Genomic DNA, 13586 nt, shown 5'->3' on the forward strand with positions numbered 1-13586 from the left:
ACAAATCAAACAGATGCTCTTTACACTGAGCTGCAGCCACGGGATCTAACACTGAGACTATGGGCCAGATGTACGTACATTTGCGAATGTAGCATTATCAGCGCCATCGCCAACCCGCAGAAAGCGCACGCTGTGATATTTCAGCTTAAGTCCTATAGGACTTAAGCTGAAGTATCGATGAACTGCTTACCTGCAGTTCGTCGGGTAATCAGCGCCTTTCTCCACCCACTATACTGTAAATTGCGCGGTAGCAAAGCGTTAAGTACTTGTGCTATGATACGGCTGAGTGCAGACTGCGATATTCCCATTGCTGATGCTATGACTGTTTGAAATGATCCTGATGCCAATATTTGTAATGTAGCGAGGAGTTTAACAACTGCTGGAATGGAATGTGAACGCTGAGTCGGAGATTCAATGTCATCTTTGATTTCTTCCAGTAACTGTAATATTGCATGGCTGCTTAATCTGTAACGCTTAATGATTTTGTGTTCACTCAACTGAAAAAGTGTGATCCTTGCGGCAAAAATCTTTTCAGCTCGTCTCCTTGGTCTATGTCTTCGTCTTGCTCGGATTACTGCTGCCATTTCACGAGGAGGCATATGCGAGGAAACCCACTTCCAGGTTTACACCTGCTTTTAAGAAGCGGAACATTTTCATCGCAAAATAGAGGCACGCTTTCACGGGCGTTTTTTGTACATAACGCGGAATACATAATTAGCCGCACTTTACACTTCCCATATCTTTATGGGAAACACCCACTTTCCCCTTGACCCTTCCGTGAATGCATATGCATGACACGGAAAAGCGCAATTTGCCATTTTCAGTTTCCGCGACAGGCAGTCTGCGCTGTTACCATTGACATATATAAAATGGACCAACAGAGCCCGTTGCTCTGGATGGAGACCAGTGAAGGATATTAGAAGCACTTTTCCGGTGAGCGCTGAGCGTTACTGCGCAGCCTCCAACTGAGAGAGACGACGTAAATGTGACATGAGCAACCTGTCTGAAAGTTGGAAGTCTTCTGGTAGCTGTGCCAAGAGAAATCTCAATCATTCCGAATCTTGCAGAGTCGGAGAGCGTAGGTATATGTAAGGAGATAACATGGGCACAGGCTAATTATTGCTAACTAAAATGCTATTTTATAACACATGTAGTTTATAAAATACAATGTTTTATTATAAATTAAACTACCAAACAATATAAATAGGCGTACAAGTCCAGCTGAAATGATTCGCCGATTAAACACTTAGTTGATTGACAGAACTGTTTGAGTACATTTTCCTGATTACAGTTACATACTTTTACTAAGGTAAAGGACTTTTACTTGTAACAGAGTATTTTTATGGTGTGGTGTTGGTGCTTTTACTTAAGTAAAGTATCTGAGTACTTCTTCCACCACTGCAATCAGATATATTCCTTTACTTTGCACTATATTATTCAGTGCAGCGTTGAAACGGCTGCTCCAATAATAATATGTTTAGAATGCAAAACATTTTATTATTGGAGCAAATTACAGCAGTTTCAGAATTGCGGCAAGCTATCTTTGAATGGCGGTAATCAGAGTTAGCAATCAGAAATCAGAGAAGCATTCTTGTGAACGAGTGTATGTGCTTTTATTTTATTTATTTTTTCAATATTTAGTTTGTGGCATTTTTTTAGGCCTGTATTTGATAGGACAGCCCAGACATGAAAGGGGAGAGAGAGAGAGAGAGAAAGAGAGAGAGGGAGTGAGATTTCTGTCAGTCAACTCCCTCTTACTCTTCATCTGTTCTTTCTCTCACTCATTAAAAAGGCCTTGACTTGACCAAGTGTCCATATAGTTTCACTGCTTGCACTACTAAAATACATTGGTTTAACAATGGCCTGGTGAAACAAGCGGTTTTAAAAATGGGATTCATCCTCCACAGGGTTTTTAGTAAGGATTCAGTGGGCTCGTATAAACATGAAGAACCAGTGAATTTCAATGTTTGAATTTCTTTGAAATGATCCCTATTGGGGAAAGACTAGTCCAGGGGTATTCAACTTAAATTGCAAGAGGTCCAGTAAGTCAACCCTCCGACCCTGCTGAGGTCCGAACAATTCGATACCTGCAAATACTAAATACTAAATCAGTTTAGTCAACATTTTTATTTAACAATGCAGTCTACAATGTTCTTAGTTTTACAGTAACCTGTTTTGGGGAGGACCTTAACAAAAAGATAGAACACTGCTCTATTCTGTCTTTCAGGCTGCTTTGTTAAAGCTTTTTGGTAAAATGCTAAATCAATTTCTAAATATCTAAATTTGCTTTGTAAATATTCCTTTCAGTCCATAAAAATAAAACCTCCTCAAAGGAAAACTAAATAAAGGGCTCTTTTAGGCTGACCTGAGCTTAATAATCGCTTGCAGATAGAAGCACAAAGTTCCTCGCTTAAAAAAAAATCAAAAATCAGATCCATAACATCATTCATAGACACATGGATATTTTTTAGGCTTATCCCTCTCTGTGTAAACATATCTTTTATGGCCTGAAGTCTTGCCCTCTGGTATGTGTCATAAGACCTAAGATGTCCTTACAAAAACCTTCCCTTTCTGCATTGTAAAATACATACCAAAAGCTGGGCATTGTCACTAATAATACATGCACTCCTTTACCATTTCTGCATAGGTAAAGAGATTTTTATGTTGTCCCAAAATCCACTGCATTCTCAGCAAACACTCATATGCCCGCTGTTGCGCTGTGAGAGAGTGAGACAGGACTCGTGTAGATCGCTCATATTGGGCTTTGAGCACATTGATTTTCCACGTCTGCACCTCAGACTGCTGTGGGTAAGTTTCGTCAAAGTGTCTGTGTCTAGTTTCATAGTGGCGTTATTAATATTTCTACTTTTGACAATCGCAACAGACTCCCTGGAAATGAGCATAGACAGTAAACTTAATGGACGAAGCGACGCTAGATTTCCACGGAGAAGTGAAGTCTATTAGAAGAACTTTTCCCGTGATGGCTGAGCATTACCTCAAACTGAGCTTGACGACGTAGATGTGACGTGAGCAACCTGTCTGAAAGTTGTAAGTCTTCTGGTAGCTGTGCCAAGAGAAATCTCAATCATTCCCAATATTGCAGAAAGGGAGAGCGTCGGTATATGTTAGGAGATAACATAGGCACAGGCTAATATTGCTTACTAAAATGCTTGTTAACATTAGTAATTAAACTTAAACAGCTAATTTAAGTCGAAACTGCCTGTGAGCTTCTCCTGCCTGTACGGTAATTTGTCTACTATCACTGCATGAAAAGTGGGATTTTCGTCAGTATGCGGCACTGTAGATTGTCGTGGAACTTCAGGTTTACGGCTGTATACGGCAATTTACAGGCAACACCGAAAACTGCCGTGAATTGTCGGAAATTGACGTGGGCCTTGCTTGGCAGTTGTCACCCCATGACCCCTCTAATTCTAGGGGAGGCTTTCACATGTAAATTAAAATGCTGTGAGCTATACAAATGCAAATCAGGGTAGCAGGGGGAGTTTTACCCCAGGTGACATTTTTCTAAAAGGTATTAACTTAGGGGCCATCCACACGGAAACGTTTTTTTGTGCAAACGCACATGTTTTGCATCGTTTGGGCCGACCGTCCAGACGAATCCTGCAAACGCACTGCCTGAAAACGCACTTTTTTGAAACCTGGTCTCAGGGTGAAAAAATCCGAAAACGGCTCTCGTTTGGCTTCGTATGGATGGTGAATACGAATCCGTATTGATGAGGTCATCGCCACACCCCTCTTTTACACCCTCTCCCACGGCCGCTGACGCACACAACTGCGTTGAAGCTAAGCGAGCACATCCCATCTCCATGGTCAAACCAGCTCACTTCATCTAAATACTGTGTCTCTGCTCCCTGACCCTTCCCTCTGGATTCTACACAAGATATATTGCTAACGTTATGTAGCTAACGTTAAACATCGCTAAAGTAGCTGACCGCTCCAGCAGCGAAGTAACGTTAACGTTAGCTGCTATGGCTATCTGTTTATAAAGTGGAAGTGGACAATTTATCAACTAGCTAGCTAATCTGTCTGCTTATAAACTCCTTGAACGGATTATAGTAACTTTTACCACAGCTTATCGTAGAAAGGCTACTGCAAGAAAAACGTATAGATTATTAAAAAGACATCATTCATGGATCATTGATGTTTGTTTGACTGCCGATGTTAGCGCGCTAACGTTAGCTCGCTACTAGCGCGCTGCAATCATGCAAAATAAAAAGCAATCCAACAGCACATTATACAATGTAAACAAAGACACGTTTTCTTGCGGCAGCCTTTATAAAATGAGCAGTGGTGGTGAAAGGTATTATAGTCCACGGATGTATTAAGAGAACGTTATAATCTAGTCATGTCATGATGGGAAGTGGAAGTGACTATGCTCTTCTTCTCCGTTTTTGGTGAATTTCTGTAGCAGAAACAGCGCCGCCTATAGGCCTGGAATATGAAGTAGCGTGTTGTCATTTACAAGTGGATTCGTTTGGACGCAACTTTTCTTGAAACAAATCCAGGGAAGACGGGTAAAAAAAAGATCGTTTTGGTACGTGTGGACGGGGCCTTAATTTTAAGAAAATCTCTTAAAATAGATCAGATTCAGTATAGCCTAATTGTAGACTCTTTAGTAGATTTATTTGATGAAAGTATGCTAGATTAATTACTGTGTATGTCATTAGTAATGACTAATTAGATGTAAAAAAAGATACACAAAATAATTTATTTCAACAATTAGTTTTAATCAGGCTTTGCCACAAAAGGTAAAATGTGCAATCCATGATTCATTCACAGTCTCAACCACTGTACATAGTGACATGACTACAGTGGCCTTTCTTTGGTCTTGCTCATCCAACATTGTCTGGTGGAATGGAGACAGAGGCACCACTGTACAGTTTTTTTAAGAGAAGTCTTTCTGCTGACACCAAAACACTGTGCTTCACATAAAGCATATCAGCTTTGTCATTGCATGACAAGGTCCCAACCATTTGTCTTCTTAAAATACTGGCAAATTCAGCACCATATTCACATGTCCATGACATATGAAGCTGTTGGCTCTGCTCAAATGGCCTCATAATCTAGACATCAATTGTCCTATTGTTATTAAACTGTCCCAGTATTCCATTAAATCTCACTGTAATTCACCTCCACACCAGTGTGTGCGCTGTTCGCGCCCTGCTGGTTAATCTGCTCCTCTTTGTCTCTCTCTATCACTCTACCCCGCCCTCACTGCTTCCATTTGAAAATAGCGGCGGGAGATTGCGGGAGATGAGTCCGAGAGTTAGAGAAAAAGCTTCCGAAATATGGGAATATTTCTGGCCAACTGGTAAAAGAGTTATCTGTACACTCTGTCAAACTTCACTTGGAAACACACAGGAGTTGTTCGAGACATTTGGAGCGTTTTTTTCTCTCCTCCATATCACCTCCGGGGCTCCAGAGATGCGCTCACAGAAAGAAAAAGTCAACGTAAGTATATGATTATTAATGAAACGGCGAGCTAGTCTGTACTGTTTATTAACTCTTGATAGTACAATGACTGTCTTTGGATGTTAAACAGGCTACTTAGACTTAGCAGTAATGTTTTAAACCCCACCAAGTTTAAACGCGAGCAGCACAGAGCTGTGTCTCGGGCAACCTGGCTGCTTTCAGCGCCATTCATTATTGAGGCAGAGCTGAGCGGGTGAGTTGTTTTATAAAAGTGTATTTTTTGATTTTGTAATTTACAGAAAGCAGTCCGCCGTCTTCACAACTCGGAGACAAACTGTAGCAGGCGCTACTAACCGGAGCAAGGGTAAGATTTAAAGAATATGCTTTCATTGAATGAACTTCATTAATTTTTCTGTATAAGGACATAGATACCAATCTTAACCGTATTTTTTAACAGACTAACCTCGCCTCATAACGAGGCTGTGACCTATATTTGCTCGTAGCTGTCTGCCGGTCCAGATTTACATGACGCTGATAATTACGCCATTGTGTGTAAGTATTTTTTACTTTTTCATCTTTCTTTGTTTAATTTTACTGTAACTTATGTTTTTTTTTATTCATGCCACTCTCATTTAATTGTTTTTCAGCTGCCTGTAAGACCTATTACGAGACAGCACGCAGGAACAGGTAGAAACAACCAGATGTGGCATCGTGGGCAGAAGCTGTGAAGAGTTCAGCTCGGAGTCGGTTGAGAAGAAAAGAGGGTACGACTAGATCTGTTTGGTTAATGTGAATATTTTTCAGGTGCATTCATAGATGTGTTGTGTCCGTAAGCAGTGCATTGCGCAGTACTGATTGTCTTTATTGATTGATTTTACAGCTGCTGGAAGCGAGACAGAGTGTGCTGGCTGTGGGTGAGGTGGACATTTGGAAGTGCGCTACATAGACATACAGGACAACGCACCACAGACGTCTGCTAAATGGACAGAATTTAGACCGAATGCTGCCGGTTACCAACAGCTCCGAGGCGGCCGCGGGTTAGATGTGGACGGTGCTGCTTCTCGTGAGCGAGGGATATTTGTTGTGTGTGCTGTGTCTCCGATGCTTTGTACACAGTTTTTTTCTGATTGCGTTTGTGTTTTGTGTCAATAAAGCTCTATCTTTGAATAAACAGCACGTTCCTGGCAAATCATTTTAACTATGATAATCATGACATGAATATACAACATAGCATATATGAAATAAATATAATAAATAAATAAATGTATATATATATATATATATAGTTTTATTATAATAATGGCCCAGGTTGACCAATAACCTAACCCGTGACAGACCTGTCAACCAATCACGAGAGATTTTTCTTGTTTAAAAATAGTGGTTTCAGCCAATAGTGAGTGCCAGTGCCTATATTCTAATTAGATCCATTAACACCTCCGCGGGGGGTCTCCATATACGTCATGGTTCGTTTCCGACAATATGTGGCACAGACGAAAGTGATGTTCGCAGCCTGTAAATTGTCGATAACTGCCGAAAATTAGGGGGATTTCCGGGCGTTTACAGGCGTTTACGGGGACGGAAATCCCACTTTTCATGCAGTGTATGCGACAGAAAGTTGCATGGTTATGACATTATCTAGGGCTGGGCGATATGGCCTAAGAAAAAAATCCCTGATTTTTTCACAAAAAAATCAATTTAAGATTTAAATTGATTTTTTACCCCCTTACTTAAATTCAATCTGCAGATGACTTTTTTTGTTTTGACTCATACACGCATGCACACACACGGGGCATGTATACCATTATGATTATTCATGCCAATTTTGGGGAAATATAACAACAAAACGGATGCGCGAGATAAAGCTGTTTTCACAAAAACAAACACCAAAAAACTTTTATTTTGACATTAGTTGAACAACAAAACTTGCCCCCCTATTTCAACTGTAGCTAGTTGCTGAGTAACGTACATTAACATCCAATGGTCTCATGTAGCATACCTGTAGCGAGCTCCTTCGTATTAACTAGCGGTAAAAAAAAAAATGTTGAAGAGGAGCTCCGTGCTACAGAGCGGTGATTGCTAGTTGTTTAAGCCGCTACAGACCTCCGTCACAGCTTGGTCGTACCAGCACCATTTAGTAGATGTGTTGAGCCGCAACAGAGTTCCTCAACACCGGCTCTTGTGCTCTGTATGGTGCTCCGACAGGTCAGGCTTTAGTTGGTGGGTCAGTTATCTGAGAATAGGTGACTGTCAGCCGGGGACAGGGCACCGCGAGTTGCTGGTCATTTCAGCGGAGATTACGGTTAAGTAAGTAATGAAACGACTAGTTAAGAAAAGAACTAATGTTAGTCCCTGTCGCTGCCATGTTGTTTGTGTATCTCTATGGCAAACGCGCGGGGGGAGGGCTGAGCCCGTTCGGAACTACGGGAGCACAGAGGGGAGCGTTGGCGGATGTTAAGGAGAAAACCGATTTTCATTTAAACAAATCAACGTTAACTACACATAAAATCGATTTATCGCCCAGCCCTAACACCATCGTTAGCCTATTTTTACAAAAACGCCTGCTACAGAGCAATAACGTGAGATACAAGGTAATGGAGCCTTTTATACATTGTTGTGTTTCTTTAGAAATAAACAATGGACAAATAGAGTCTTTAAACGCTTCAGAACGCTTTGTGAAGGCTCGCTTACCCCCTTGGAAATGAGGCCCACCGGCCTCGTAGAACTTGTTGCAACCTAGCAACGGCATCAAACAGTCGCAGGACCCATACAGGTCTACAGAGCTGGCCTCGTTCTGCCTGTAAAAAGTTCCTTTTTTTAAAGAGAAATACGGATATAATTTATAAATTTTCGCAGTTGTGTCGAAAGGCTTCGTGGTCCAGATGGAAGCCTTTCGCACTCCAGTTTTGGACCAGAGTCAGCCAGTTGGTGACCCCTGAAATAGACCCTTTACCCTCATAGTGCTGATAAGAGCTGGTCGGGGTGTGGGTGGGTGGGTGTGGGGGGGTTAACACTTTTGCAAAGCACTGTATCCATGTCACATTCTCATTAGGGGCTGAGCCCTCCTAAAGGTCTGATCCTAGAATCGCCCCTGGTTCTGAGGTTTATCAGCAGTTTGCTGGTGGGCTCCAACTATAAGTCCTACTCTAATTAAGTACAATTTTCATGTATTTTTTCATTTCTTTGACTGCTAGTTACTTTACAGGTTAATTTACCTCCCTGTACATTGGCTACAACATTACAATGCTGTTAACATGTTAATGCATCAATATTAATGCTCATTTTATCATATAATATGTAGTGAAATGAATCTGAAAGGGGTTATTCTGCATAATGTCAGATGAAACTAAACCCATGTAGAAAGACTAATAAAGCGTCCAGCGTATGATTTTAACAATGTGTGTGTGTGTGTGTGTGTGTGTGTGTATGTATGTGTGTGTGTGAGTCAGTCAATCGTAGCGGTCTGCGTCTGCATAATCTGTGCGAAAAAATACCTTTTCACAAAGTTTTTCACAAATGTAGTGGGTGCATTTTCCAAAAGAATGCTTTAAGTCTGAAAAATAAAGTTGGTACTACACAAAACGCAATGTCTTTTAATAGTATTTCTTAGATATGTAGGCCAAGAAAATTCATGAATATTAACTGAGCACCGATTATGTTGTGAGCAGTAGGCCTATGTGTGCTTTTTGGCAAAATTGTGTCTAATCTGTGTCTACGTCTGACCTGGGCTGGCACATGTTCACGTTAAAAAGCGTGCGCGTGGACGAGCACTACGGTCACATGCAAAGTGTCCCGGTTTTAGTTCCGGGAAATCTGGTCACCCTAGTCATACCAGACCAGGTCGTAGGTTGTAGCAGCAAAACCCCTTTAGGGTATTACTTAAGAGTTTTATTTTTATTTTTATTACTTATGAGTTTAACTTTTACTTTGTAAAATGTATTTGCTATTTTCTCTTTCAGAACTTACATTGTATCTATTTAAGTAGCATACATTGTATAGGCTAGGCTACTTCTGTTATTTCACATTTAGGTTTTAAATGCAGGACTTTTACGTGTAAGATAGGCTATTTCACTGCAATAAACTGTGTTTCCATCCATAGGCGTAATTTACAGGTGTGGTGGGTGGGGGGTTACAACCCCCTTAATAATCAAAACTGGCCAGTGCAACCCCCCTAAATATCCTTTACATAATTAAAGACATTTGCACCATAAACTGATGCAGAGAAGGCACAAATTGTTGGAAAAAAGTTCACCAGAATGCAGGAAACAAAGTGTTTGATATGCTCAAAATTTAATTTCCCCCAATGCTGAACCCAAAGTTACGCCCTTCCATCTCACGGTTTTCAAACTAAAATTGCTCCCTTTAAATCATATTTTGTCTAGTAAAAGTTTAAGAATATGCTGCAGCTACGTTGCGCCATAGTGCATTTAGACTGCGGTAAAGTTATGATTAGCTAGTTAGTGAACAGGACAGACAGTAGACTACTTAATTACACAGGCGACATGTTTAATGTCCGGTTACCTCCTCAAACAGCTCCAGGCTGTACGTGTTGTCGTCATCCGCGAAGAAAACCACCCCGGCGTCCCGCGTGCCCCGGTGCTGCCGGAGCCACGCGAGAGCCACATTCCTCTGTTCGGTGGCGCGTGGCATCCCGGTGCGCTTAAACCTGCGCGGAGTGAACACATGCAGGTGTGTGTACGGCACGCCGCACCGGGCCAGAAAGCGCGCCACCAGCTCCGTGCGCGTGGTCGAGTCCTCTACTACGATCCAGTGGAACCGGGGCACCTGGCGGAAGGCGTGGGCCAGACGGGTCAGCTCCGCTTTCTGCACCGGCCGGGTGTACGTCGGAGTAATGGCGTAGATAACCGGCAGAGCGGACTGGTTCTGGGCGCCACCGACTCCCGGGTCGCCGTTTCGGGCGGCCCGCTGCGCCCTGCCGGTGCGACCGGCCGCTGGAGCCCGGACCGCCCTTTTACTGTCCATATCGATCATGATGATGACAATAAGGACCCAGGGCAGCAGGATGAAGAAGCGGCTGAAAAACACTGATTTCATGGCGAGGCTGAAGTTACCGCGCGCCCTCTCTTTCATTCACTCCATCGCAAACAGAAAGGCACCGCGCGAGCCACCGCAACTCCAACAACCTTTCCTTCGAATCCCGTGATTATATTATGTCACAACCAAACAACAGGAACAGACGCCTTTAGTCCATTTTCAAACTATGTAGAGCACAAAACCTTCCGCTGCGTGCGTTCCCCCCGTCCCGCCGGGACCCTTTCCCCGGAGTCCTCCTCCTCCTCCTCCTCCTCCTCCTTCCTCTCTTCCCTCGGATGGGACCTGAGTGCTTCTTCGTCGTCCTACCCTCCTCGGGCTCACTCGTACACAAGCCCCGTTACATGCCCATTTTGTGCCGTCCCTCAGCGTTGTTTCCAGAGGAGAAGAAACAAGCCGCGTTCCTCCCTGCGCCGGTCGGTGATAAGCCACCGATGTGCGCCGCCGAGGAGCATCACTTGGCGAGGACGGAGCGCTGCTCTGAGTCTGAGGATAATAAGGCAGGAGGGGAGGAGCAGGTGCACAGCAGAGGAGGGGCGACCGGATGGAGGAGAGAACCTGGGGAGAGAGAGAGTGCGCCAGAGGGGGGGGTAGAGAGAGAGAGAGAGAGAGGACGGGAGAAAGGCCTTGTTATGTTGTGTGCATCAGTCAGCTGAGAATAAACCCAGCTGATAGAAAGGCATAGAGACACACAGAGAGAGAGAGACACAGCGAGAGAGAGACAGAGAGAGAGGCAGACACACAGAGAAAGAGAGAGACAGAGAGAGAAAGACAGGGAGAGAAACACACAAACACACACACACAGACAGAGAGAGAGAGAGTAGCCTGTGTTGCTGTGTTTGTCAAGAATACATTATTAGGTTAAACATGGATACCTCCAGGGGGCTGTGGGAGAGTTCCAGTGGTCCCAATGCTGATAACACAAGAAACATTTCATTTTAGAAATCAACCAGTTGCAAACAAGCTTTTCACTTTGGCCACCATCATCTTCCCTTATATAGTGTAGTTTATTCCAAACTTAAAAACAATAACTCAAGAAAAATTTTTTTTTTTAAATGTCAGGGCAACATAGTAAGAAATAGGTCACAATGTAAGCTCTAATATATGAGGTCCACAGGTCACAGTTTGACAACATTTATTTAAGAAAGCTAAATGGCAAGTATATTAATACAGTAGTTGAAAATGTATTAGGCCTACATTTGTTAGGACAAAGTCAAACATTATAGTCCTAGTTTCCACATTGACTGTCATGATTTATTACCTGTCTTTGCCTCACGTGATATTAAACTGCATATTTTGGAGTTTTGGACTGGTGGTCAAGTCAAGTCAATTAATTTATAGAGCACACATTAAACCAACCTAGGGTGAATAAAGTGCTGTACAGTTATATTATGTTATAAAAACAAAGGAAGACAATAAAAATATAGACAAAATGAATATCATACAAACAACACACTTCTATACAAATGTCCCTAAACTAAATCATACGCCAAAGAATAAAAATCTTTTATAAAATGAGACTTAAAGATCTCGGCAGTAGAGGAGGACCTAATATGAATGGGAAGTTTGTTCCAGAGTCTTGGGGACACAACGGAGAAGGCACAATCACCCTTTGTTTTCATCCGAGACTGTGGAATAGCTAAAAGGAAGTGATTAGACGATCTTAGGTTCCTGGAGGAGTGATGTAGGGTAAGGAGATCAGCAATATATAAAGGGGCCAATCTATGTAATGCCTTAAAAACAAGTAACATTACCTTAAAATCGATTCTATATTTGACCGGTAACCAGTGAAGAGAAGCCAGTATCGGGGCAATATGATCCCTCCTTCTGGTACCGGTCAACAATCTAGCAGCCGCATTCTGGCCACTACTGTTAGACCAGGGGTCTTCAATGTTTTTTTAAAGGTCCGATAACATGGTGCTCTTTGGATGCTTTTATATAGACCTCATTGGTCCCCTAATACTGTATCTGAAGTCTCTTTCCCGAAATTCAGCCTTGGTGCAGAATTACAGCCACTAGAGCCAGTCCCACAATGAGCTTTCCTCAGAATGTGGCATTTCTGTGTCTGTAGCTATTGAGGAGGAGAGATGGAGGGGCAAGGTGGAGAGTGGGGGTGTGGCCTTGACCAACTGCCACTATGCTCATTTGAAAGCCATGATGTCTCTCTCTCATGGGTTGGCCAAATTCTCTGGGCGGGCAAAGCAGAGAAAGGGGAGGTAACCTTGCTCCTTATGACCTCATAACAAGCAAGATTCAAGAACAGCTCATCTGAGCTTTCATTTTCTCAAAGGCAGAGTAGGATACCTAGGGCTCGGTTTACACCTATCACCATTTCAAGCCAATTGGGGACCATAGGCAGGCTGGGGGAACTCATATTAATGTTTAAAAACCTCATAAAGTGAAATTTTCATGCCATGGGACCTTTAAGCCAAGGACCCTTAACTGAAAGAGAGACAGAGCAGGGACCCCCTACTACATATATTGTATAACATTAAGTTGCATTAAACTGGGCCTACAATAATGTGTAGGGTGACCTAAAGCCTTTATACATACCTTTTTAGTGCATGGAATTACGAAGATATATTAGAATAATAATTGTTGGCATGATTTTACAAATTATCTTTTTATGTTAAACATTTGGTACAGTGAATCCTTAGGATGAACTGTATCTGTGGATGGCCTTAATGACCACAGTACCTCAGGCCAGTAAGCCTATCATCAGTGTTTTTTTTTTAACAAATAGGGTGATTTATATTTTCCAATAATATGAATGCCAATAATATATGATAAGACATTTTTGTTTTTGAAAAAAAAGAACAAGACCCCCTAGGGATTCCAGACCCCCTGTTTAAGATCTCTGTGTTAGACCAAACGATTAATAGAATAATCATCAGACTAATGAAAATAATTGTGTATAGACAATAAGAGAGAGGGGAATAAGACATGCTGTAGGTCCTGGGCAATATGGGCCTGGGCAATTTGTGGTATGCATCGTCAATCTATAGGCTACCAGTACACCCAGTGCTTTTAGAATGTAGTCGTGAGTTGATTTACTGAAAACTCAATATTTTGATTAACTGTTAGTCAAAGTCATTTTTAAAAGA

The 13586-nt window shown here is 42.3% G+C and overlaps 1 protein-coding gene across 2 annotated transcripts in view; it reads right to left on the reverse strand.

Annotated features, from left to right (window-relative positions):
* Window positions 1-11517, reverse strand: part of b3gat2 (beta-1,3-glucuronyltransferase 2 (glucuronosyltransferase S)) — a 116388-nt gene extending 104871 nt beyond the window's left edge. The window contains exon 1 of one of the 2 annotated variants that reach the window (XR_005637153.1): window positions 9952-11517. Coding sequence is in view for 1 of the 2 variants with exons in the window: in XM_039784296.1 (XP_039640230.1) it covers window positions 9952-10521 (570 nt within the window). In the remaining variant the exon portion in view is untranslated. The remainder of the gene's footprint in view (window positions 1-9951) is intronic. The other variant, XM_039784296.1, reaches the window with a different exon arrangement.
* Window positions 11518-13586: the final 2069 nt, after the last annotated feature.

This window comes from Perca fluviatilis, chromosome 19, assembly GCF_010015445.1.
Source record: "Perca fluviatilis chromosome 19, GENO_Pfluv_1.0, whole genome shotgun sequence".
Taxonomy (NCBI): domain Eukaryota; kingdom Metazoa; phylum Chordata; class Actinopteri; order Perciformes; family Percidae; genus Perca; species Perca fluviatilis.